Source organism: Grampus griseus (assembly GCF_964374135.1).
Source record: "Grampus griseus genome assembly, chromosome: 4".
Classification (NCBI taxonomy): domain Eukaryota; kingdom Metazoa; phylum Chordata; class Mammalia; order Artiodactyla; family Delphinidae; genus Grampus; species Grampus griseus.
Genome location: NC_138997.1, coordinates 21575687 through 21599851, shown reverse-complemented (window position 1 = coordinate 21599851; position 24165 = coordinate 21575687). Strand labels below are relative to the sequence as shown.

The 24165-nt window shown below is 38.7% G+C and overlaps 1 protein-coding gene across 3 annotated transcripts; it reads right to left on the bottom strand.

Moving 5' to 3' along the window:
• Nucleotides 1-1886: 1886 nt before the first annotated feature.
• Nucleotides 1887-18051, bottom strand: ZNF330 (zinc finger protein 330). 3 transcript variants are annotated; one of them, XM_082653840.1, is made up of 11 exons: nt 17915-18051; nt 17431-17526; nt 15901-16032; nt 14194-14213; nt 14022-14092; nt 11894-11973; nt 9400-9526; nt 8835-8939; nt 5089-5135; nt 3924-4041; nt 1887-2765 (listed from the first exon to the last, which is right to left on the bottom strand). In XM_082653840.1, the coding sequence occupies exons 3-11, from the start codon at nt 16018-16020 to the stop codon at nt 2491-2493; spliced, it is 963 nt and encodes a 320-aa protein (XP_082509966.1). In that variant the 5' UTR covers nt 16021-16032; nt 17431-17526; nt 17915-18051; the 3' UTR covers nt 1887-2490. The 3 variants fall into 3 exon arrangements, with proteins under 3 accessions (XP_082509966.1, XP_082509965.1, XP_082509967.1); XM_082653839.1 differs by lacking the exon at nt 17431-17526 and having other exon boundaries at nt 17915-18038; XM_082653841.1 differs by lacking the exon at nt 17431-17526 and having other exon boundaries at nt 17906-17991.
• Between the last annotated feature and the right edge of the window lie 6114 nt (nt 18052-24165).

Genomic DNA, 24165 nt, shown 5'->3' with positions numbered 1-24165 from the left:
CTACCTACCTTGTCCAGATGCCTTGGTGCTACAGGGACCTTCCTCCTGGGGACCTCTTGCATCGGTGGGCTATGGGTCTGAAAAGTGACTCAGGTCCAGAAACTGAGCAAGGGATGATAATTTTTTATCGGAACCACCACCCTTCGGCCTCCATGTTATCTATCCTTGATGTTGTCCAGTGGTACAAAAACTAAGTAGTACTCTCGTTGTTACCCATTTATTTTGCCCCTAAGCTTGCTGTATTCTATTAACCTTCTCCGTAACTCTCTGCAGGTCAGGTCCCCTTGACTAACCACTCCCACCTTGGTAGTCATTACCATAGTTGTGACCCCACTGACTCCTGGCAAATAGGTGCTGCCACTGGCCACCTATTATTTCAGGGTCTTATCACCCACTGCCATCAGCAAGCTAAGTTTTACAATAGTTTGTTTCTATTGTCAGAAGTAGCCTACAGAGTCATCACTGAACTTCTGGGGGACCCTCGTGTTCCTCTCATCAGCACGTGTCTTTAGGGCCTTGTTAAACGGTATGTCTGTTGGGCCTTCCTGTGGAACGTAATCATCCAAAGAGAAATCTATCCATTCTGGCACATCCACTTCCCTCAACCTTTTCATTCTTTCCTCCACCATTTGCCGCTCAACTTTGTTTAGAATTGGCCATTGCTTTTTCCACGTTTCTACAAGCCATCCTGGTAGTGAGTTCACATCTCCTGGCACCCTAGCCGGGATGTTAAATCCTATTAAGAGAGTGCTTATCCTGCAACCCGAGGACCCAATGTGGGTGCTATTATCAAACTCTCCCCTAATTTTGTCCTGTCCCTCCTCATCAACAACCTCAGATTCCAGCCTCAATCATTCTCCTGCTCGTCCCAATACATCTAGGCCAATTCTTGCAGCTCCTTTGGGGTACAGTCTGTCTCCTGTCTCATCAGGCCCAGCCCCTCTCTGGCTGAGTTTTACTTAACCCTAATTAACAGTTTCTCAACCCTAATTCTAGGTCTAGTGGCATGGAGATAGGGCAAGTCCTCAAGGGGGCACAGGTTGCCTGGGGAAAGAGACCTCTGCATCATCATCTAGCTTGGGAGTAGGTGAGGCGCCTTTGCCCTTAAGAGAGAGAAGTGGGCTGCGACTGGGGGCTCAGAAAGTTCAGGAGTCTAGGGAGTGAAAATCTTCAGCGGCATCCATTGAAATGTCTCCATCTCACTCGTCAGGGTCCTGGATATTCCCAGACAGTCCCTTGACCTTTGCATAATAGACCTGCCGTGATGGGCAACTGTCTTTGAAGTTTATCCATTCAGACTACTAACTCCTGGCTTGGTCCTCAGTTTTCTCAGTTCTCCTGCTGCAAGAGATGAAACTTTTTCCAATGCATCTGGAGGCCCTCTGGCTTTCACACCTGGCTTTCGGTTGCCTGTTATTGCCCTCGGCTGTTCATTATGTTTCTATGGAATAAAAATGACTCAGCAATAGCCATCCTACCTGTTATCCATATGGCTACAATTTTCTCCGTACTTTTCAAATGCCAGCCTGATGACACATTCCTTTCTACCACACCATCCCAATTCACTGTCAGTGTAAACTGTAACCACTGGAACTTGTGCCAGCAACTGTCTGTTCTCCACCTACCACGAATGATGGGGTTCAGCTGCATCACTTTGTGTCTATCACACACTATTAATCTCTGCTACCTATCTTTCATATTAGACAAAAAAATGAAACAGTTTATACAAGAATATTGGAATGCTTTCCAAAATAGATTTAAAATACTAAGAATAAGAAATCAAATAAAACATCAAAAGTATATAAGTGAGATACTAGATTTACTCAAAGAGAAATGAAATTTCCTAGGTAAAACATGTGTGATAATACTGATTCTGAAAAATGGCTATATAGTCACCTTTGTCTATACATTTAAGCATAAATAATAGGTATTGTTCAGGACACACGCTGTGAAGAAAGAAATGAATGAGTCAATTGCTAAAACACACATATAACTACTTAAGATAACATGAATATTTAATGAAAATTTAGCATATAACATCTGACTTTTATCCTGCAGACAAACGAGAAAAATTACAATAATTCATTTTACCCAATACATTTTACAAAATCAGACAGAACGATTTTCTAAGCAGTGTTAATAAAAACAGCAATTTAATTTCAAACAAATATATTACCATCCTATTCCTTTATCCTATATGTGTATTTAATTGGCAAACCTACTAGATTACTGAAATCAGTAAAATCCAATCCATGATGCTTCAACTGCTTGTATCGATTTGAAATTCATTTTTGAAATTCATTTTTCTTATGCTGGAAGCCTGATTATCAGTTCCTATTAAAATGCTATGCCCTACTCCTTGCCCCAGTGTGTGTGACTAGTCTTTCACATGAGGCTAAGTGACAGTACGTACACCTGTATAGCCACACACGAGTCATCAAGCACACACATTCCAGCTCAGACAAGGTCACCAATGGGCAAGCAGCTTTCCTAGCTCTCCTGTTCCTCATAGTGAGCATAGCCACTGGCATAGGTCCTTCCTAAATTCAAATTACTAAACAAATCTGATGACTCAGCATCTGAATCCTTTCCACCTTCATCTTCTTCCTCTTCATCATCCTCTGCTTCGTACTCATCTTCTTCCTCATCATGGTAGCTGGTATCACCATACTTAGCAGATGCAAGGTTCTTCCAATAGGCGTCATACCCAGAAGCTCCATCTCCCTCTTCACCTCCAGTCTGCCTGCCAAATTTCAGGGAGCGTGCTACGAAAGACAGATATGTATGTGGCCCCTGATTAGCTCCAATTCTCTACATCCTCATTTTCCTCTACAATATATGAAGTCACATGAACCTGACTAGCTGCTTCTTACTCTCAAATGAAGAAGTCAGTCACATTTTCCTTATTTCCTCACTTAACATTTAACTGGAAAGACAGGAGACCTTAGAAACAACCATCAGTTCCATCCTACTTAGAGTCTACATACACATCATATATAAGAAATGATAAGGATGACAGTGTCATTTCATTAATTCTAGACAAAGTAGGAAAATGAATTAAGAATAATAGCATTCTCTGTACATAAGTTAAATAAGGCACGTTAAAAACTAAAATGCTCTTTGTTTGATCAATTAAAAGTGCATTTTCAAATCACAGAACAGGTGATTTCATGTCATTACACTCTTCTCAAGAGAGCTACTTTATAATTCAGATGTCCTAGAAGACAAAGGCTGTCATTTCTTCTGCCTTAGTAGCAAAACAAAGGTAAGTGTAAAAAATGTCTCACCTCACTGTATAACTCTGTCTTTGATTAAACAAAGTATTGTCAGAGTCATTTAGAATTATGGTTCCATTATGTTTGGTAAAGAGTCAAATTCTCTTTAACAAAATTGTGAGCTTCATTACTGTAAGCATGTTTGTAGTAATTGCATTCCTTCATAGAAAAGTTATATGAAAACTGTAAAACAATTTCCTACAGTAGTGATGTATAACATAATAAGCATCACTGCTCAAATATCACACACATAAGAATAGCTTCAAAATGAATTCCAACTTGCAAGTACTAAAGATTACCACCACTTGAATATTGAGGATTTATTGCTACTCAATTATTTAAAATGAAGCCTCAGCAAAAACAGAAAAATCATTCTTTTTGGTCTTAAATTTCAGTATTCACTATGTCATTAACTGAAGCAAATGCCAAATATCAGAGTGAATGACGGTATATTTCTTAAGTTAAATTGGGAAATTTTACCCACAAATTTTCCAAGGCTATAAAATTCCATTTGCATAAGAGAACACATTCATCCTCTCAAATATGAAGAAAAGGCGAAAACAAAAAGAGAAAGAGAAAAAGAAGAGATAAACCTCATCTAAGCAAGAAAGCAAAATCACCCCAGTGGTATTTTAACAAGAGCCTTACTTGACATGCTAAGATCCTTAGTTTCCTGAGTTTCATGTCCACATTTAGGGCAGGGAGGCTGTTTTCCTTTTTCTTGCTTAAACACCTTGCTCCTTGTATGATCATCACAGAAACAAGCCTATATAGGAGAAATAAAAATGAGCAAGTTAAATAAGTAATTCAAAAAATATATGAAAACATCACTTAGTATTTCAAGGAAATGTAAAGTTAAAGATATACTTTTGCTAGGGCAGAGATTAAGAGTTTTGTTGGGACTGGTCATGCTCCTGATTTCAATTCCTTAAAGGAAAAGGTCTCTGCCAGGACTCTTCTGAACTATGGCCTAAACACAAGTCAGAAAATATATGCAGGGTATGATATGTAGACACGTTTCTTCGTAAATATGAGTATTCACAAAGCCTCTGATGACATAATGGTGACCAGCTTATCTACCTGCACAGAGCACACAGTCTAACTGGAGACACAGACAAGTGGAGAGGCAGCTACACACACTACGCATTGCAAGGGAAGTGAAGAGGAGAAGCGCCAAACCAGACCCAGGATTCAGGAAAGGCTGCCTGGGAGACGTGAAGTCTTAACCGAGATCGGGAGGAGAATGGGGGTGCAGCAGGGTAAGCAAAGATGGAAGAGTGATCTAAGGCAGAGGAAACAGCACAGACAGAACTGGAGAAGAGTTGGGGGAGAATTAAGAGATAGGGTTGGAGTATTAGTAGGAACCAGAGAAATGACTCCGAGAGGCAGTGAATCAGCTGCATCTGTTTAGTGATCTTTGACAAATGGAAATGCTGGAGACAAGGTCTAAGGAAACACAACATTATGGAAATGTTCACTGTACTCAAACTCTACCAAGCAAGTACATTTTGACATAAGGTGAAATATGCTCCCATCATTTTGGTCAGAATGTTCTCTATAAACATAAGGTATAAAAACACTGAGCTAAGATTCAGGAGACACACGCACTAGTGTCAACTCTAAGACAAGCCAACTAGATGACCTATGAAATGCCTCTAAGCTGTCTCAACTTCATTCACAATCTCTAAAATAAAAGAAGTAAATTACATAATGTTTAAGGACTCTTGTAGATTTATTATAGCTATAAATAATCCAAGAGCTGATGGATGAGTATGGGGATTAAAAACAAAAACGAAAACATATAAAAGTATACCTTACAACGGAGACAGGAATGCTGACCAAGCCGATTGCATGAAACACCTGTGAGGGAAAGTACATAATATCCATTTTCAAACTTGGAATGAAAACACTCTTTTCCACAGATTTATATTTGATGTACTATCTTAGATCAATTATCAACGTTTTTTTCTCTGTCTCATAACCTAGAGGATACAAAAAATGAGATGCAATCCCCAGCCAGATGCAAGTAACCCAGCAGTTGCACAGACACAGCATCCTTTTATCCTCCAATCTCCTTCTATTGCTCCAAAACTAGGAGATGGCAAGCTTCATTAATGATATTTAGGAAACTGAAATGGTAAAACATTTTTTCAGTGACATTGGCTGGACTCTTCACTTAAGGATATAACAGTTCAGGACTTCCCTGGTGGTGCAGTGGTTAAGAATCCGCCTGCCAATGCAGGGAACACAGGTTCAAGCGCTGGTCCGGGAAGATCTCACGTGCCATGGAGCAACTAAGCCCGTGAGCCACAACTACTGAGCCCGCGAGCCACAACTACTGAAGCCCGTGCACCTAGAGCCCACGCTCCACAACAAGAGAAGCCACTGCAATGAGAAGCCCGCACACCGCAACGAAGAGTAGCCCCCGCTCGCCACAACTAGAGAAAGCCCATGTGCAGCAACGAAGACCCAACACAGCCAAAAAAAAAGGATGTAACTTCAATTTTTAAAAGAATAACTGTCTCCATTAATATATATTCTCTCCTCGTGTTGTAGGCTATTGCCATTTTTTGCAAACTTCTGATATGAGAATAGAATACTTCAGGTGGAAAAGCGTGACTATGAAGAGAAAATAATACTCAAGTGGGCAGGAAAACAGATGGAAAAATCCTAAAATATTTTATCTCTATTTTAGTCAGTAAGCCACATTAATTTTGGTCATTATCTACAATTAATGCAAATGTTAATGCAAATAATGCTCCTAAACGTAAGAGCAAATATTTTAGAAAAGCCAATTTGTCTGGCACATATTGAATATGCCAAAAAATGAAAAGACAAAAATAATTAAGAGAGGTATAGAAACAAGAAAACAAACTAAGCCTTACCCTGATATAGTCTAAATATAAACTATTAACTTTCAATTTACTTAGAGGTCTTGAAAAAGTAAAGAAAACAAAAGGAAATCTATCTTTATAATCCAAATATTGCAGATGTTTCTAAGTTGGGGATTCTTTTAAGTTTGCCTGGGTCATGGGGAGCTTTTTCAATCTGAACAGGAAAGTATTTTTTTAAAAACTCAATGATGATTTCTCAATTATGTGTATTATTATTGCTTCTGTCCAACCATCCTGCTTCCTTCCACAGTGACACTGCTATTTCAGATGGATTTATATTACCTGTCCTACATGCTAATAATAAAAGTAAAAATCAACTGAGTACTTATATATATATATATTAGGAATATATAAGTATACCAAATTACTCCAATAATAACTATATTATTTCAGTCTGTGGAGGAAAAAACCTGAAATCTCAATCATTTCTACTTGAAGGTATGCCTAGAGAGTAATTAGGTTCATTCTTCATTCAGTCAAAAGAGGATATATATCACCAAAATGCTACAAATCCCTTTCAAGTACAGAACCAGAACACAGACTGAAAGTACAAAGTGCCCAACCCAATTTCCCTGTGCACCAGGCACTTCTGATACAGAATCTTCTCCCATCCCCACCACCTGAATCTTTGACATGCCACCATGACACAATCCCAAGAAACTCGTTGTTGTCTATCACACCCTCACCCGTACCGCCGGAAACCCAAACCACTAGGATGGGATGTGGCCTTGCCAGTCTTCTTTCCCTAATTACACCTCAAAAACACACAGGCACTCCACTTCACTGCCCTGTTATTTTTCTCCCCAAGAGATAAAATCTTGAACTTATATAAAAAATGCATTTCTCCCAGATTCTAAAAAATATTGTGACATTCCTAGTTTGAGACTGGGGAATGGTTTTCTTTTTAAATCTATTTCTATGTCTTCACAGTATTTTAAAAGAAAGCAGGTTAGAATACATCAAAGCCTGCTGACAGTAAGCCATTTAAATTAGAAGTCCCCGGGCCACTTTCATTATTTTAAAAAATAAGGGCAGAGTACACACATGTGTTTTGTTTTTGTTTTTTCCCCTCAAAACATACTTCCCACTGGTTATACAGGTAAAGAAGTATTTTATAGAATTTCCGTATCTTCCAATTCATAGTTGTACGCTCAAATCCAAAAATGATGAGATATGACCAATTAAGGGAATAGAAACAAACCATCTTTGGGACTTATATGTATGATTAGGACAGTGTTTCAGAGAAAATATTTCAAGTAGTGAATGGCAACTGGCGAAGGCAAAATGGCAAAGAAAAAATAAAGCAATAAAAAAAAGGAAAGAAAGACGATAAATTACAGTAAACCAAGGAAACCTGTGAATCTGCAATGAGAATGACTTTAACATGAGGTATCAAAGGCATGGTAATAAATTTATCTTAAAATCCTTTCAATTATTCAGTGTCTTTATTTTTCCTTTGTCTTTTACTGAATCACTAAAACTTCTTGATGGAAATATAGCCTTATCACTTACAGTTGCCTGTCTTTGGGGTTTAAATGCTACGGAATACACAAGGTTCCCAAGTCCCAAATAAAATAATTCAATTTTTATATTATACATTCTGCAGAAGCCTAGGAACAGCTCAAAAAGGCTAACTACTCTGAGATGTTCCTTTAATCTTTTGAGATTTTCTTTATAAATATCACAAGAATTACATATGTGTGTGTATGTATGTCTTAGACTGATGACTTATCAACTTTAAATTTATAGATAAGTATAGGGACTGGCATTTCATAGCAGAACAAGAACCAAATTGAAGAAAGTGAATTTGGAATTTGAGTCTTTCCTACAGTGGTATCTACTATTCAATAAGGGCTTTCTAAGTGACAGGTGCCATACTTATGCTTTATATGGGTTCTCACTTCAATTAACTCCTTGAAAAAATTAGCATCTTTCTTTAATACATAACAAAATTCAGGTTTAGAAAGATTTGGTAAGTTGCCCAAAAACATATGGCCAATAAGTAGAATTCGAGTAATGTCTGAATCTAAAACTTGAGCTTCTGAGAATCAACAGAATAGAAATAAAATAAAATGCAATCTATCTCTAAAGATGATACCATGAAACACTGGTTCTCAAACTAGGATATACATGAGAGCTATGTGTGCAGGTTAAATACAGATGCCTGGCACCTGCCACCCACTTAAAGATAGAATCTCCAGGGATGAGGCCTTGACACCTGTACTTTTAAAAAACCTCCACAGGTGTTTCTGATGCACATTCCTGTCTAAGAGTCACTGGAACCAACTAGCAGGAACAAACCAGGGGTGTACCACTTATCTGGGGACACCTGAAAACAGGGTGGGGGAGGGTATGTTAGTTGTTATAATAACTTGGAAGTGAAAATGACTTTTAGCATTCAGGATCAGGGATGCTGCAAGGCCTGCAGTGCCTGATCAATCCCACAAAATGAAGAACTGACCCAACCAAAATGTCACTGGCACACTGTTGGACAAAAATGGACTATATGCGTTCTAAGTTTTTTCTACAAACAGAAAATAGATATTGAATTACATTACAGTCCATAAGAGGCCGCATGAAAAACTAGATTCCTTTTTCATTAAGTTTAACACTTATACTATTAAGAATCTTGGGTATAAAGAACATCCAATATATAAAAACTTACATTTAAATGTTTCCGCTTCTAAAACCTGGCAGCTGGCTTGATGTTCAAACTGATCATCTTCACAAAGAAAGTTATGGCAAAAAGAACAACTGAAAATTCTGCCTCCTATTGGATTAAAGAACAAAACCCACAAATGTAAATATGATAAAGTTTAATTTTAAAAACTTATCTGTAAAACTGCTCAGAAAAGATGGCAAGTTATTTCAGATTTACACTAAAATATCACAGCAGCTTTTGTTCCGGCAAAGGCTACAAAGAAAACTGACAAATTGAACCATAAAAGAGTGAACTCCCACTGTACCCTGGCTACCCTTATATACTCACAATGCTCAGAGACACTTCCTCCCCTTTTACTCCCCTCCCTACCTGCCTAGGTAAAAATCTTAGTATTGCCTGATGCTGCTGGTGTAAATCCCTTTTCCAACTAAACTGACAACCAGAACAGTGCCAGTACTTATGATTGATAGTATCCTAAAAAAAAAAATCATAAAAAAAGAGCATCCAGAACGTTTCCAAGTCAGCCTTCACTTCCAGCAAAGCTCGTCATTTGTATGTAACCACTCACCATGGTCCCAGACACCCCGTTCACATTCCACACACTCAGCATCGGTAAGCGGGCAGGCACAGGCGTGTGTACTGAGACACTTCCTACCATGACAAACCCAAGCTTCACAGAAGTCACATATTGCACCCTGCAACCAAAGAACATGAAAAATTAACCTTTGACACAACTGGCTGCAGCCATAGTTTAAGCAGTGGCAACCACCAAAATTATATACATTTAGCCACTTATCAACCTTAAGTGATAACGAGTGGCTTCATTAAAGAAAATGTACTGTTTAAGCCAAAATTAAAGAGTGTTTCCTGAAAATCAAACTACTTCACCAATAGCTATTTACAATATACAAATCTATAAATCAAAAGAAAAAGAAGCAGAAGGGAAACTATACACTTAACGCTAATATTAATCATTAAAATAAGTCAAAGAGCTGACAGTGTTGCCCCCAAACTGAATTTTACAATAAATCAAATGAAGTCTAGAGCCCATAATTTAAGCATTCCTGTCTATAGCAATTCTGGTAACTAAATGAAGTTTTTTCAAATACTAACATTCCTGACTTAAGAAAGTTCCTTCTTATCTGTGTAATTTATAAAATAAATATATAGCTTTTCTAGAATAACAGAGAGAAAATATTAAACTTCTGCCAGCATCTTTTTAAGGCAACTTATGCATTAAATCATTATTATATCTCTTTGTTAAATAAAACTAAAATAAAATATTTGGAACTAATTGACAGGTAAGGTAAGACTGTAAGACTACACACACCTTTAATAACACAATGACATCTACAGAACACTAAGAGCTAGAAAGAACCTTAAGGAAATGGAATTGGATGGCTTTTCATTTACAGGTGAGGAGGGACAGGGGCCTGAGACTAAGTCCAAGTTCTAGAGCTACATTAGAGCTGAGCTGTGATTCAAATCCAGGTCTTCTAACCCTCAAAATTCACTGTTCTACTATTCAAGGCACTGTAACAAAAGTGGAAAAGAGCAAATAGGAAGAATGTTTGGGGACTTGTAAAAATAGATAACCAGTGCAGATAGCAAGTCCTCGAATCTATCTCTTGGATTACTCAGGGTTCTAGCAAAAGAAGAATGACACACTAAACTAGGTAATCCAGGGGAGTTTAAAGAGATAATTCACAAAGAACAGGGAAGGGCTTCGAAAACGTCAGGGATGATGCAGATACTACCCCTAGGGCTGAAGGGCCAAGGGCAGGGAAGGGAGGGAGGTTCTACAACCACAAGAGAGAGCCAGCTGTATGCAGAGGACTACCTGGTCATGTGGAGAGGAACTGGTGGCCAATCCATGTCGAAATCAGGACAAGCTGGTAGGGAGTAAGCTGGGAGAATAAACACCCGGATCATAATTTCCTCCTATCATCAGGTCTCCTGCCAAAGTCCTTTTAGGGCTAAGCCCTAAGTAAGACACTGATCCAGCCCACCACACAAGTCAGGCTCCCAGGGCAAATCAGGGGGAAGAGTCGGGGAGAGGGAATCTTAATCAGCAAATAGAGGATGGCCAGAAAAATCACTTTTCTAGAATTTAGAGCTAATGATGCATGATTCTACTTTAATGTATTCTTTATATAAGAGATCATTCATACTCATACAACTCAGCGAATTAAAAAAGTAATAATTTGATAAATCTAGACATAAGCAAACTACCAAGGAAGATTACAACAGCTTCTGAATAAAGATAACACTGACAATCCTATACTTAAAATAAAGAATTTTCACAAGATGATTATGAATAATTCCAACTCTTCTATAAGATAGCCACTCATGAAAAATATAAAGGTCTGCCTCATGATGGGAAATTATGTGTTCTTGGAAAATTATGAATATTCTACTATAAATATTACTTTCCTCATGGACTGACATTTGGACCTAAGAATAAATTCACACAATAGAGTACAGTAAAACTGGTCAAAAGGATAACATTTTTTTGAAAAAAAGAGCAAAATGCCTCACACAATGCAACTGCTTCTATTATTTAAAATAATGAATTTTCTTTGAAACGTCTACATGTAACAAAGAGATAACGACATGTAATGAACCACATGTAATTACATGTAGTAAAGAGCATAATTCTGTGTTAACTACGTACTCTTTTTTGAAATGTAAAGCTTTAAAAAACAATTAATCCTAGGTTCTTTTGGAACTACGTTGCTTATTCAACCAAAAGACTGAATCTTAGTTTAGCAGCACTTTCAGTATAGTAAATAATATTTTGTGATGTCTAATTAAGATATATTAGAAAGGTATCACTAACAAATGAATGTTGTTTAGGTCAACATTAGATGAGTTTCCCTTCCTTATACATTTCCCAATAAGAAAGAAGAAAGCAGTCAAAAACAAGTGGGTAATAAGTGAAAATCATACTGAAACAAGCCACAGATAATCCAGATAATTACAGACTGATTACATTTGGTCAGAATGCCTTCTCCTTATCCTTGGAAACCTACTGGTCTAAAAGATAACTGCAAGAAGCTTACCACCATGGCAAGGCCAGTACTGTAGACACCAGCATGTTTTATGACACAGTCAGAAGACTTCATCATGCACTTTGTTTTCCCTAGCAAAGAAACAAATTTTCACTATTAGTCTTGCAAAGTACTACATGCAAATATTCACTAATTCCTCTTTTTATCTAGCCCAAGTTCCTATGGAAATAATTTGAAAATAAAGAGAGACCAGCACTATCTACTGCTTATATAACTGAAAAAAGAAAATGGATATAACTGAGACCTCATTACCTGAGTCAGATCTTTTGAGATTAGGAACTTACATGATAATTCATGTTTGTACTAAAATCAAAATTTGAAGGTTATGCTTTGTAATCTAATAATCACTAAAGCAGTTAAAAATCTTGTGAATTTTCAGGTGAATTCAGGGAGATTTTTAAATGATATGCTTTAAAAGTGAATTTTACACTTTGTAATTCACAATAAACGCAGTCTGATTTGAAGTTACTGCTTCTTTCTTTCCCTAGAACATATCAAACCAAAGCAAATCAAATAATAATTATGCAAATTATCTGGTTCATTTTTTTTTTATGTTTGACCATAGTTAAAAATTTACAAACTTAGCCCCTGGGTAAACATTCTTCTAAAAGAATTGTCAAGTAGTGCCCCAATGAGCACAAAAATCAGGAATATAATGATAAAGCTAAAAATCACAATACAGCCACAAGAGCTCTTATCTAGCAGCGAATTACCAACCCGAAACACTGTCAGGACATTCACTTATCACATGCTGCGAGAGGATTAATGGTGACATATTAATCACGCATCTCAGACTCCACAAAGCAGAACACGAAAGAAACAGAAGATGCTCAATTTTCCACTTCCTTGATTACCTAAGAAACAAAGCTAGACAACAGGAAATGGGAAGAGAAACAGGAAATGAGGGGCAGCAGCCCCCTGTCCAATACTAAAGACAAGAATCAGTGAGTGGGAAGTGTATCCGTACACAGCACCACAAACGCTGAAAACAGGGGAAGGGCCTAGCGACAGCTTATCTCAATCTTCTCCACAGTCTATTTTCTCACTCTACATCCATTTGTCTTTTGTAAATAAGGATATAAAAACTGGCAAATGACTGGTCTATCTAGGCCAGTGTTCTCTTTTCCATTAATTACATACCTCAAAGCCGTCTCTGAAAGCTAGACCTACACTAGAAACATTCAGGGGTGTGGCCCTAAGCCTTCCTAACTTTCTGCAATGTTATCATGCATAAACACAGTTAAATGAGCATATCTCAAACTGTGTTTCACCTGAAACTATTATCCTATAAGCAAAGGGGATACTTGTTCAAATAAAAGTTTGCGGGACAAACCTGGAGTAAAGACAATTAATCAGGTTTCTCTACTGGAGGTCTTCAGAACCTTTAACACATACATAGGTAAAAGAACTCTCCCAGGTGGGAATGAGGGAATGAAACACGCAGCGTGTCTCAAATGTATGCTCTGCTTTAAGAAATACCTACTAATATCTCAAGTATTCTGTGGAAGACTATTTGGGAAACATGGATCTTGTTGTTCTATGAACTACTATTTAGTTTTACTCTGAATAAAAGTTTCCACTTATACTTGGGAACTAGGTAAGTGGCTTAGGAACTCTATTCCACTCACTTGGGAATACATGTGAGGAAATTCAAGAATCATACGCTAAGAACCAAACAGAAAAACAACTGATCACAAAAACTGGCACCAGGTAAATGTGGAATAAAATTATTTTCAACAGCCTAACACACTGCAGGCAGTATCAGCAGAAATCAAAATTTAGGAAAGTAAACAAAGGATATCGACAAGACTAAGACAGTATAAATAAAAATGCAGCATCACCAAATGTTATTAGTCTGAAATCTAATCTTTCCACGTTTAAAACAACATGCGGTACCTTTATCTAAACTGTATCTTAATTATTTTCCAGCATTACATCAAAGAGACAACACCAAGGCTTGACAGTTTTTTGATAGGCCAAACAACATTTTATGTAGTCTTATTAATAGTAAGGTATAACATTACTGTAAATGATAATGATGAACCCACAGGTTCAAACTGATTAAATGCCAAACAAATGTTTGATAAAAGAAAAGCATGTGTTTTGATCATATACTTACCACACTGTGCACAAATCGGTAACTTCTGTACAGAATTACAAAAATAGCAAAATGCTCTATTCTTCTGCCGTCTTGTCATGTAAAAGAAAATTTTAAAATTTAGTCAATATCAGATAAAAGGTCAGTCTATATTATTATCTATAGATAGAAAAAGAAATAAATAAAAATTTACCTCTGACACTTGTCACATTCCTGTAAAATATAAAAATATAACATTAATTTGTCTACTGGCTGAAAACTGCAAAGTTACTTGAATTATAAAGAATACCGTTTTTCATGTTAAAATTTAAGTGACATTTGCCCAAACCCTCCAATTCCACCCATGAGTACAAGCATCTATACATACTTTTAACAACAAAGGTATGTTTTGGGGCATACCACACTAGAGAAAGTGGTTTTTTCACAAAACAGGCTAAATATAGTAGTGGTCTGTTTTTTGGATTTTTTTTTTAAGCAATCAGAAAAATAATACAGAATGAACACAAGAAACAGTAGAGAACACAGTATGTTGAAGCTCACAGAAAAGCCAGAATTCTAAACATGGTATTAAAAAGCTCTCCACAATCTGGTCTCTAACCACTTTTCAAACCTCACTGGCCTATTCTCTTTAGATTCAAGTCACTATTTGTCAGCCATTCTCAAAATATGTCTTGTATTACTTCTTTTCCATGCCTTACTTATTCTAATACTTTTCCCTGAGAAGTCCATCCTCACTTCTTCACCTACTGGAAGTCCTGGTGATGATCCCACCTCCTCTGTGAACTGTACCCCAACTCCACACTCACCTTTATCACCTCAGTCCTAATAAACCTTAATCCCAATTGTACCTTTTCTGCAGCACTTACCAAAGTCTAGCCCTCACTGTATATATTTATGTATGAATCATTTCTTTGTCCTCCTTCTCTTCTCTAGAAATCACCCTGGCACGGACGAGGGAGTCCCCACTGTCCTATCTGTGCTATGTCATCTCGCTCCCCCTCACCCCCCCACCAACCCAATACAAATGCTGGTTAATCCTGGGTTGGGCATCCACCCAAGCCCAACCCATCGGAGTTCTTTCCCTCTCTGAGGGCAACAATATGTGATGTGAGACATGGGAGCTATGGACCCAGTGGCTATGAACCCCCCAAAATGGAATAAAACAATCTGAGAAAATGGAACTAAATAAAAGCAAAAGACAGAACTACAAGTTGTTTCAGGTTCCAGCTGTCCCTGCATCCCAGCTACATCCATGCCCTTCTCAACTACACAAGTTAGCCCATTACTCATTCAATAAACTATTTCCCCCTGAAGTTACTTAGGTTGGATTTCTGTCATTGATAAACATTAAGTAATACAGAAAACAACTGAGCTATATAAGCTTGAGGAAACCAGGACTGTGTCATTCATCTACGTATTCCCCTCAGTGCCTAAAATAGTCCCTGGCACAGAGTAGGCACACAATACACATATGAGGAATTAAGTCACATTAAGCATTTCATATGTGTTCAATGAAATCAAGAAAGAAAAAAAAGAAGAGGAGTGGGAACAGAAAAAGTAGAGAGGCGTGGAAACAGGAAGATACGGGACAACTCAGAGAAATACGCTCAAAGGAAGGGAAGAGGTAAGGATGACTTAGGATGAAAAGGCTCCAATTAATAGGACAAACTGAGGAAGGCATACTAGGTTAGAGAAGCTGGAGAATGTCACACAGTTCCTAGTATGTATTCCTGTTCAATACATATCTATTTGTCACCAATGGTAGCCAAGGTAATATGACAGCTTTCAGAAATAGCAAAATCAAACAAAATTCACCACTACTCAGTGTTAATGAAAACAACAGACATGCCTTTAACATAGATTTTATATAGTTTTTCAATTGATAACCAAAAAAACTTACCATTGAAGCATTGCACGGGTGTTTAGCTAAATCGATAGTGCTTCTTGATGCTCTTAGTTGTTTTTCACGTTCCCGGCGATTCTCTGCCTTCTTCCTCGCACCAGTCTTTTTTTTAGGCATCTCCCCTTCTTTCTACACAAGCAAACAGAGAAGATATAATTGCCTTGTTGCATTTGCTATTTTAAAGAAACTAAGGAATAGCAGAATGAAATCTTCTAATTCTCATTAAACTTTAAACTCAACCCTGCTCTTTTGATGGTTAAGCACATTTTAAGCCTTTATGCATCATTTAGCACACATCATCCCAAATAGATGGCTTTTAAAATAAGGCACTTATTTGTATTACCAAACAGTTCTAAAAAATGTAAACATCAAAAAGATTTATCCTAACAGCCAAAATGGTTTTCTTTCCCACAGAGCAAAAAAAGTTTCTCTGATATTCAATATTCTTTAAAAATTACTCTGTAGCAAGGGAAAAAAAATTATTAGGAATAAGTAACAAGAATCATTTAAAAGTATATTATTTACCCAGTTTATATCACTTTTTTAAGCCCTATATTCAGATGACCTGATGCTGCCAAGTCTTCTAGTATGTCTAATTTCTCCCATGTAATACCTGAATAAAACATCTAATAGTCAAGTCAAATGACAACATTAACTACAAAGCCAAACTACCCTCTCCGAAAAGATATTAAAGGCATCTGAGTAGCTTTGACTCCCTGAAAGCTGCCTTTCCCGCTACTTTTACCTGCAGTGAGCATGTAATTTTAACAGGGTTCAAATTTAACAGTATGTGTTTACCACACATATCAAAATAAGGACTTTAAAACTGGTTTTTATCAGGTAGTTGAAAGAACTACCTCATTTAGAAAAACAAGGTCTTCACTAAATAACACATTTTTATTTGGCTTTTCATCCCATCTGGAGACACAAGTTCCCTGAGGGTTCCAGCCCTATCTTTCTTGACAATGTTTGCTTCCCAGCCCTGCCTGAAATAAATTAAGCCTTAACAAATGAATAGATACACGAATGAATGAGTCCATGTGCTTGCTTTGAAATAGAATCTCATATTTCTTAATATTCTTCAAAATACATGTATTTTTTTAAAAAGTCTTTTCTAAGAGTGGTTCTCAAAAATCAACTGTGGCATTCCCTAAAAGCACAGATTTAGACTTCTAGGCTCTATCCAAGATCTACAAATTCCAAACCTCCAAGCACGGTTTTAAGTTTCACTGGTGACTGACACACAACCTTCCTGAAGACAAAAATATTCAAAGAAACCAAAGTCGTGTCCATGATACAGGGAGAGAGTTCCATGAAAGCACACCTTGACACTCACATTTCTCATTACAATACAGCAAAATCATACACCAGCTTGTACCTGGAACAATACTAAGGTCACTCATAAAGTTGTCCTAATTTCCGGGTTTCAACTCTGATGCTGGAATGCCCAATCAAAAAACCGCGCGGTGGTTAGTTGCGACTTAAAAATATGAACAAACCAGACAAGGAGGTTTAGTGGGTGGTTACCTGAAGTAACGTCCAGGTCCACTAGGTCACCCTTCCGGTATTTACAATGACAAAACTTACAGGGTGAAAAGTTGTGTACTGCCCTCGCCAAAGGAGCTAAAAAAATAATCGCAGGGTGATCACCGGTTGAATTTTCTGCGTCCCCCGGGGAGAACCCGCTGGGAAAGTTGAGCCTCATTTTTTTCTCCTCTAGTTTGTTTTGTAAACTTAAAGAGTGAATTCTAATTCTCAGCGTTATACGGGTTTAAGCCCTTCTCCAGGAACGCTCCCACTTCTTCAGGACGTGGCCCGTGTCACGAAATGAGAAAACAGGCCCGGGGCCACTGCGGCTTTGGAGGCAAAGCCTGCAGCCGGAGGACCCAGCGGGGTGCAAGGGGAGCCCAAGGGAGAGTCGGCGGAGGTGCCACGCGACTCTGGGAACCAACGGCCGTCCCCGCCCGCGGGGCACCCTCCCTCGCGCGCGCTCCGGGCCGACCTCGCTCACCCTCGCGGGGAGGCCGGGCTCACTCCAGGGGCCGAGGGGCAGGGAATGGCGTGAGGTCCGCCCGCGGCGGTTGCAGATCCAATTCGAGGACCACGATTCCGGGGGAAAAAAAATGCTACTAAGCCCCGAGGAAGGCGGACAGAGCTGCTTCCAGGCACTAGGAGCCGGACCGGATGTCCTCTGACGTCAGCACGTCGACAGGGGAAGACCCGCCCACTTCTGTTCGCTCCGCCCCGTCCCTCCCCCTTCCGCGGGGGGCGGGTCTCCCAATCCTGGGCGGAGGACGTGACTGAGAGAAGAGGAAAAATGGGGGGACAGAAGGAGGGAAAGGGTGGACATTTTATTACCTCAATTTTGTGTTTTCAGAAAAGGAGAAATCTAAGCGAAGAGAAAAATCTAAAAAGAAAAAGGAAATGAACTTACCACCTGGTAGTGGATCAGTTGACTCAAACAGAAAATTCTTGCCTAATTCTTCTGGAAACTTTCTGCTACCCGCATATTTTGTGCCCTCACAGCCCACTTTTCGTGTTTGCTCCAAGTTGTCCCTTTAGTTGTCCAGTGAAGTTCTGTGCTACCCTCCTTTGTCTATTTCCACTGGCCTTCTGGAATTCCATTCTTTTGTGAACAAATTCTTCCACATTCTGAGCCTCTAGTGTGTTTGCTGCCTGTCCTTAGCTGAAACGTAACATCACCCCCACCCCCTTGCAGAGTCCGTTTGCTTTAAACTTGAAAGTGAAGGTTGCACATTTTCCCACACTTCCTTCATGTCTTGGTTAGGGGGGTGGGGTGTGTCCCTTGCTTCCCAGTGCCTCACTCACATAATTCATCCTCGTTTTTATGTAGCAGTGCCACTTTTTATCCTTCCTTGTTGCTATGTTTTACCCTCGCCTCATGGATGGAAGACTCTGGAACCTGACTTCCAACTTGTGCCATCACCCAGAATCACATTAATATCTAAATGGAAGATCCATCCTCTTGGGTTCTGGATTTCTTCATCTCCAGTAGCCATCACCTCTGCTCCAAGACAGGCACCCACTCTCGTGACTGTACCCGAGGCCTTGTCATCAGGTGGAACTACTCCACCACTAAAATCCAAAATTCAAACATCTAACCAACCAACTTCCTAATTACCAACTCTCTCAGCTGTCCCTAACGAAGACTTCGAATCTAATGATCCTTCTCTTTTCTCCCTATCAATTATCCCCCTGCTTTCTTCCCTTCGTTTCTTCCCCAGGTAATAAAACACAATTCATCACTTCAGTCACAATTTTCCATGTTTTTGTCCTGAGCAAACCAACTGGAACATTCCCAATTCTGTTAATTCAACAGCTTGCCTTTCCTTTCCTACTCTGGACATCTGAGTGTCATTAAGGAGAAAAAAAGTTACACAATCATGATTCTACTCTAAATCCAAAGTCACTGACCTCCACAGGTCTTTCAAAATAGCCCTGCAAGCCTCCTATATTTTCCTAATCAAGCCCATCATTCTCATTTTCCATGAGGGCTTTATCACATCTTCTCCCCTTTCGTCAAACTTCTACCACTTCCTCTATCAATTTTAGCAGATATTATTGCCTCCTTTCTCACAGAGAAAATAGAGTAGTATCAGTAACAGCTAAACAATATCATTGTGTGCTCCTGGCATTCTAATTACATGTGTAGTGTTAACTCGTAATTTTACACATGATGAAACTTGGTCAGAGAGACTGTGCAACTTATTTCGATATCACCCAGATGGTTTCGCTTGCAATGTCGTCTATTGTAGCAGTCTTAAAATTTTTGGTCTCAAGACCCCTTAAAACCTCTTAAAAACTGAGAACCCTAGCAAGCTTTTGTTTATGTGGGTTATATTCAATTGATATTTACCATATAAAAAATTAAAACAGATAAATTTTAATGTTTATTTATTACAAATTATCTTGATAAATCTATCACATGTTAACATAAATAGCATATTTCTATGAAAAATAACTATATTTTCCAAAACAAAAAACATAGAAGAGTGGTAATGATTTACAGTTTTATAAATCTCTTTAATGTAAAGCTTAATAGAAGGCAGGTGAATTCCTGTATCTGCCATTCCATTGAGAAATGTTTTTTGTTTTTGTTTTTTTTTTGCAGTATGTGGGCCTCTCACCGTTGTGGCCTCTCCCATTGCGGAGCACAGGCTCTGGATGCACAGGCTCAGCGGCCATGGCTCACGGGCCCAGCCGCTCTGCGGCATGTGGGATCCTCCCGGACTGGTGCACGAACCCGTGTCCCCTGCATCGGCAGGCGGACTCTCAACTACTGCGCCACCAGGGAAGCCCTTGAGAAATGTTTTGATGTTTCCATTTTCCCTACAAATAGTTAGCCAAGGAAATGGCACGGAACCCTCTGGGGAAGAACTGGGGGGATTATTACAATGTACATCTTTTATGATATTTCAGGGCCTTCTTCCTATGGATCTGGCCTTTTCCCTATTGATGGTTTCCAGATCCAAAAACTGGCTCAGACTTTAAAACTGGGCAAAGAACTGTGACTCATTATTAGAGTATTACTCTCTGGCTCCTAGTCATACACTCCCTTGATTTCTTTTGTTTGTACAAACTGAGCCATATCCTTCATTGCTACCCATCCCATTTTGTCCCCAGAGTCACCATATTCTGTTATCCATCTCCCTAATTTTCTGAGGATCAGACCCCTCTCCCTCACTACCACTCTGTTCTTGTCACTCATTACAGTATGGGCCAGGTTGCCTTGTAACTTAAGCCAAGTTATTAACCCAGTGACAGGAGGGAAGCTGTGGGCAGATCCTGAGGGGAGCACAGGTTATACTACAAAGAGGAAGCCTCTGCATGGTTTTCAAGCCAGGGGAGCACAGGCCATTAATGGGGAAAATTGGACCATGTTCAGACTCAGAGGGTTCAGGGGAATCCAGGGATTCAAGATTTTCAGGTATCGCAACCCAGCCCATTGCATCAGGGTTTCTTTCCAATCCAGCACCGTGACCGTGGCATGGCCGACCTAGCCGGATTGTGTGGTTGTTGATCTTCTTTGGAGCTCTGCCTCACTTACGATTAAGTGCTGGGCCTGTTCCTCAGCTCTTTCTGCCCTTCCACTGCAGGAGATAAAAGCTTCTTTATCTGCTACCAAAGAGGCCTGAATTTTACTCTTAAATTTTTAATAACCTTTAATCATTCTCAGCCCTTTGCTTTTTCCAAAGAATCAACTTTGCTTAACAAAACTAGTTCCCCTGACCTTAAGATTGCTATTTCCCTCGTATTTCTTTCTTTTTTCCCCTCATATATCTTAAATGCCTGATACACTGCACCCACTAGTGTGTTACCTTCCATTAGAATACATTCCAGTTCACTACTGATAAAAGGTTAACCATTGCACTGTTACCTTGTGCCAAGGTCCATCTGTCCCTCATCTATCACCAATAAGGAAGTCTGTATTGACAGTGGCCAATGATTCAAGTCAAAAACCCCATATTAGCTCCTGTTTCCTTGGCTCAACCCTGACATCAACCATCTTGGGTTGGCTTCTCTGGAAGCGTACCCTGAGTCAAAGATGAGTATAGGGAGTTTGTTAGGAAATGCTTTGGGAATATCATCTGAGGAAGGGATGGTAGTAGCCATATTGGACAGAGGGAAGAGTTGGCCTGCAATATAGTCTCACTGAAGGCCTTGACTTTGAACCTGGCATGTCCCTTCGGAGTTGAGGCAAGTGGGCCCAGCCTTTATATACCTGTGACATCAGTCACTGGATGTGGGCTGACAAGGGAAGCGGCTGTGACCTGGGACCAGATTACTCCTTAAGAGGACTGACAGCTGCATTTTGTCAGCTTGCTGCGGTCCCAGCAGCTCAGGGAACAAGTCCTTCACTTCTGAAGAGGAATCTGGGTAGTACCTCCCAGTATTCACTACGAAGAGTGATGGCCAAATCAAGAAATATTCAAAGACAAAGAATCTTTATCATTCATAGACCCTCACTGAAAGAATTCCAGAGAGTGTGCTTCCCGAAGATGAAAACGGAATTCAGAAGGAAGGTGGGGGGGGGGGGCGGGAATGCAAAAAACAATAGTGTATAATCAATTCATTGGATATATAGGGCAAATCTTAAAACATTATCCGTACGAAACGACAAAACTATAATAAACAAATTGGATACAAAAACTAGGCAGAACTGAAATATTCTCTAAATTCAATGCAATTCAAATCAAATCCTGAGAGGGGCTTTAAAGAGGAATTTTACTAGTTAGTCCTAAAATTCATATGGATAAGTAAACCAGGAATATCCCAGACCATTTTAAACACCAGCAGAAGAGAATACCTTTATTTATTATAAAGTTCCAGTAATTAAAACAGATGTCAACAAATAGACAAATGTGACTGAATAAAAAGCCTAAAGACTCACATACATTTTGCAACCTGGTAAATGGAATCGTCTGCGTTAACATCCGTGAGAAGAGAGGTATCGTTCAGTAAATGATGTGGAGAGTATTGGTGATCCATATGGAGGAAAATAAAATGAGATCCCTCTCTATTTAACAGCATACATAAAAATAAATTCCAGATGGATTAAAGATCTAAATATACAAAGCAAAAATATAAAACTATTGTCAGAAAATATATGAGAATGTCTTTTTGATCTCACGGTACAAGTGATTTCTTAAATAAGTCACAAAAAGCAAAAAATTACAGAAAATAAATAATGCATGTTACTGATTAATAAATTTAAATAAATTTAATTTAATAAATTTAATTAAATAATGTATGTAACTGAATCAAAACTTTAAACTTCAGCATGAATAAAGACACCACAAGCAAAGTGAAAAGGCAAACTAAAAATTAGAGGATTGAATTTGACATGTATATAACTGACAAAAAATTCATATAGAGACTCAGTTATCAACTGATCAGAATTATCAAAAGAATCACCATTCAGTGAGAAAACCACAAACAATCGAAAAGAATTACAGGCAAAAGATATAAACAGAAAATTTTACAGAAGAGGAAATCTAAATAGCATTAAAATATCCCAATCAATATTACAATGGAGTACTATTTTGCACCCAGCAGATTGGCCAAAATTTAAAAGTCTGGCAATTCAAAAGATTGAGAAAGGGTGAAGAAACATATTTTAAGCAATTCTGGTAGGAGCATAAATTGTTAAACCTGTAGCACGGTTTTGTTTTTTGTTTTTAGAAATGACAGCTGTACTTTTTGTTAAAGACCCAATTTTATTTTTTATTTATTTATTTTTGGCCGTGTGGCCTGTGGGCTCTTAGTTCCCCAGCCAGGGATCAAATCTGTGCTTCCTGCATTGGAAGCGTGGAATCTTAACCACTGGACCACAGGGAAGTCCCCTGTAGCACTGTTTTTAATAGCAAAAGTTTTTAAACAACCTATCTTAGTTAGGGAAAGGTATAAATTATAGGCAATCTATATAGCAATTAAAATTCATGAACTTCATCTATAAGCATCAACGTGGGTTACCCCAAAACATTATGCTAAAGAAAAAATCAAATTGAAATACTATTTATGTAAAATTTGTAATGCAAAAGACCAATTGTATACATAATTTATGGATACGTATATATGTAGTAAAAGTACCAAAACATCCATAGAAATGATGTTAACTTCAGTTTTTTTATTAGCTCCAGTGAGGGAAAGGAAACATATCGATGATGTGAGAGGTATTAACTATACTTTTGGCTGTCAGAAGGTAAGCCAGGATGAAGAGAGAGAGTGGCATGGACATATATACACTACCCAATGTAAAATAGGTAGCTAGTGGGAAGCAGCCGCATAGCACCGGGAGATCAGCTCAGTGCTTTGTGATCACCTAGAGGGGTGGGGTAGGGAGGGTGGGAGGGAGTCACAAGAGGGAGGGGATATGGGGATATATATATATGTATAGCTAATTCAGTTTGTTATACAGCAGAAACTAACACACCATTGTAAAGCAATTATACTCCAATAAAGATGTTAAAAAAAAAAAAAACTCCTCAGCTCAATTTATGTTTAATTATACCTGCAAAGTCCCTTATGCCAGGTCACATAACATATTCATAGGTTCCCAGGATTACAGCATGGTCACCTCTGTGGGGGCAGGGGGAGGGGGAAGATTTTGTTTATCACACCCTCTAAACATGTGAGTGTTACTTCTTATATCTTCTTCATCTGACACCCTCACTTGAATCCTTATGATCTGCCTTGACTGTGGGAATCTTCTTTAACCTGGTATTCTGGTTTTCAGACATT

Excerpts from the sequence above, each read along its gene's own strand:
- ZNF330 (XM_082653840.1), bottom strand. The coding sequence starts at position 16,020 with ATGCCTAAAAAAAAGACTGGTGCGAGGAAGAAGGCAGAGAATCGCCGG. Across the intron at positions 11,974-14,021 it reads ACCGATTTGTGCACAGTGTG|GGAAAACAAAGTGCATGATG; the intron begins GTAAGTATATGA and ends TTTCTTTGCTAG. Across the intron at positions 9,527-11,893 it reads GTACTGGCCTTGCCATGGTG|GGTGCAATATGTGACTTCTG; the intron begins GTAAGCTTCTTG and ends CTTTGGTTGCAG.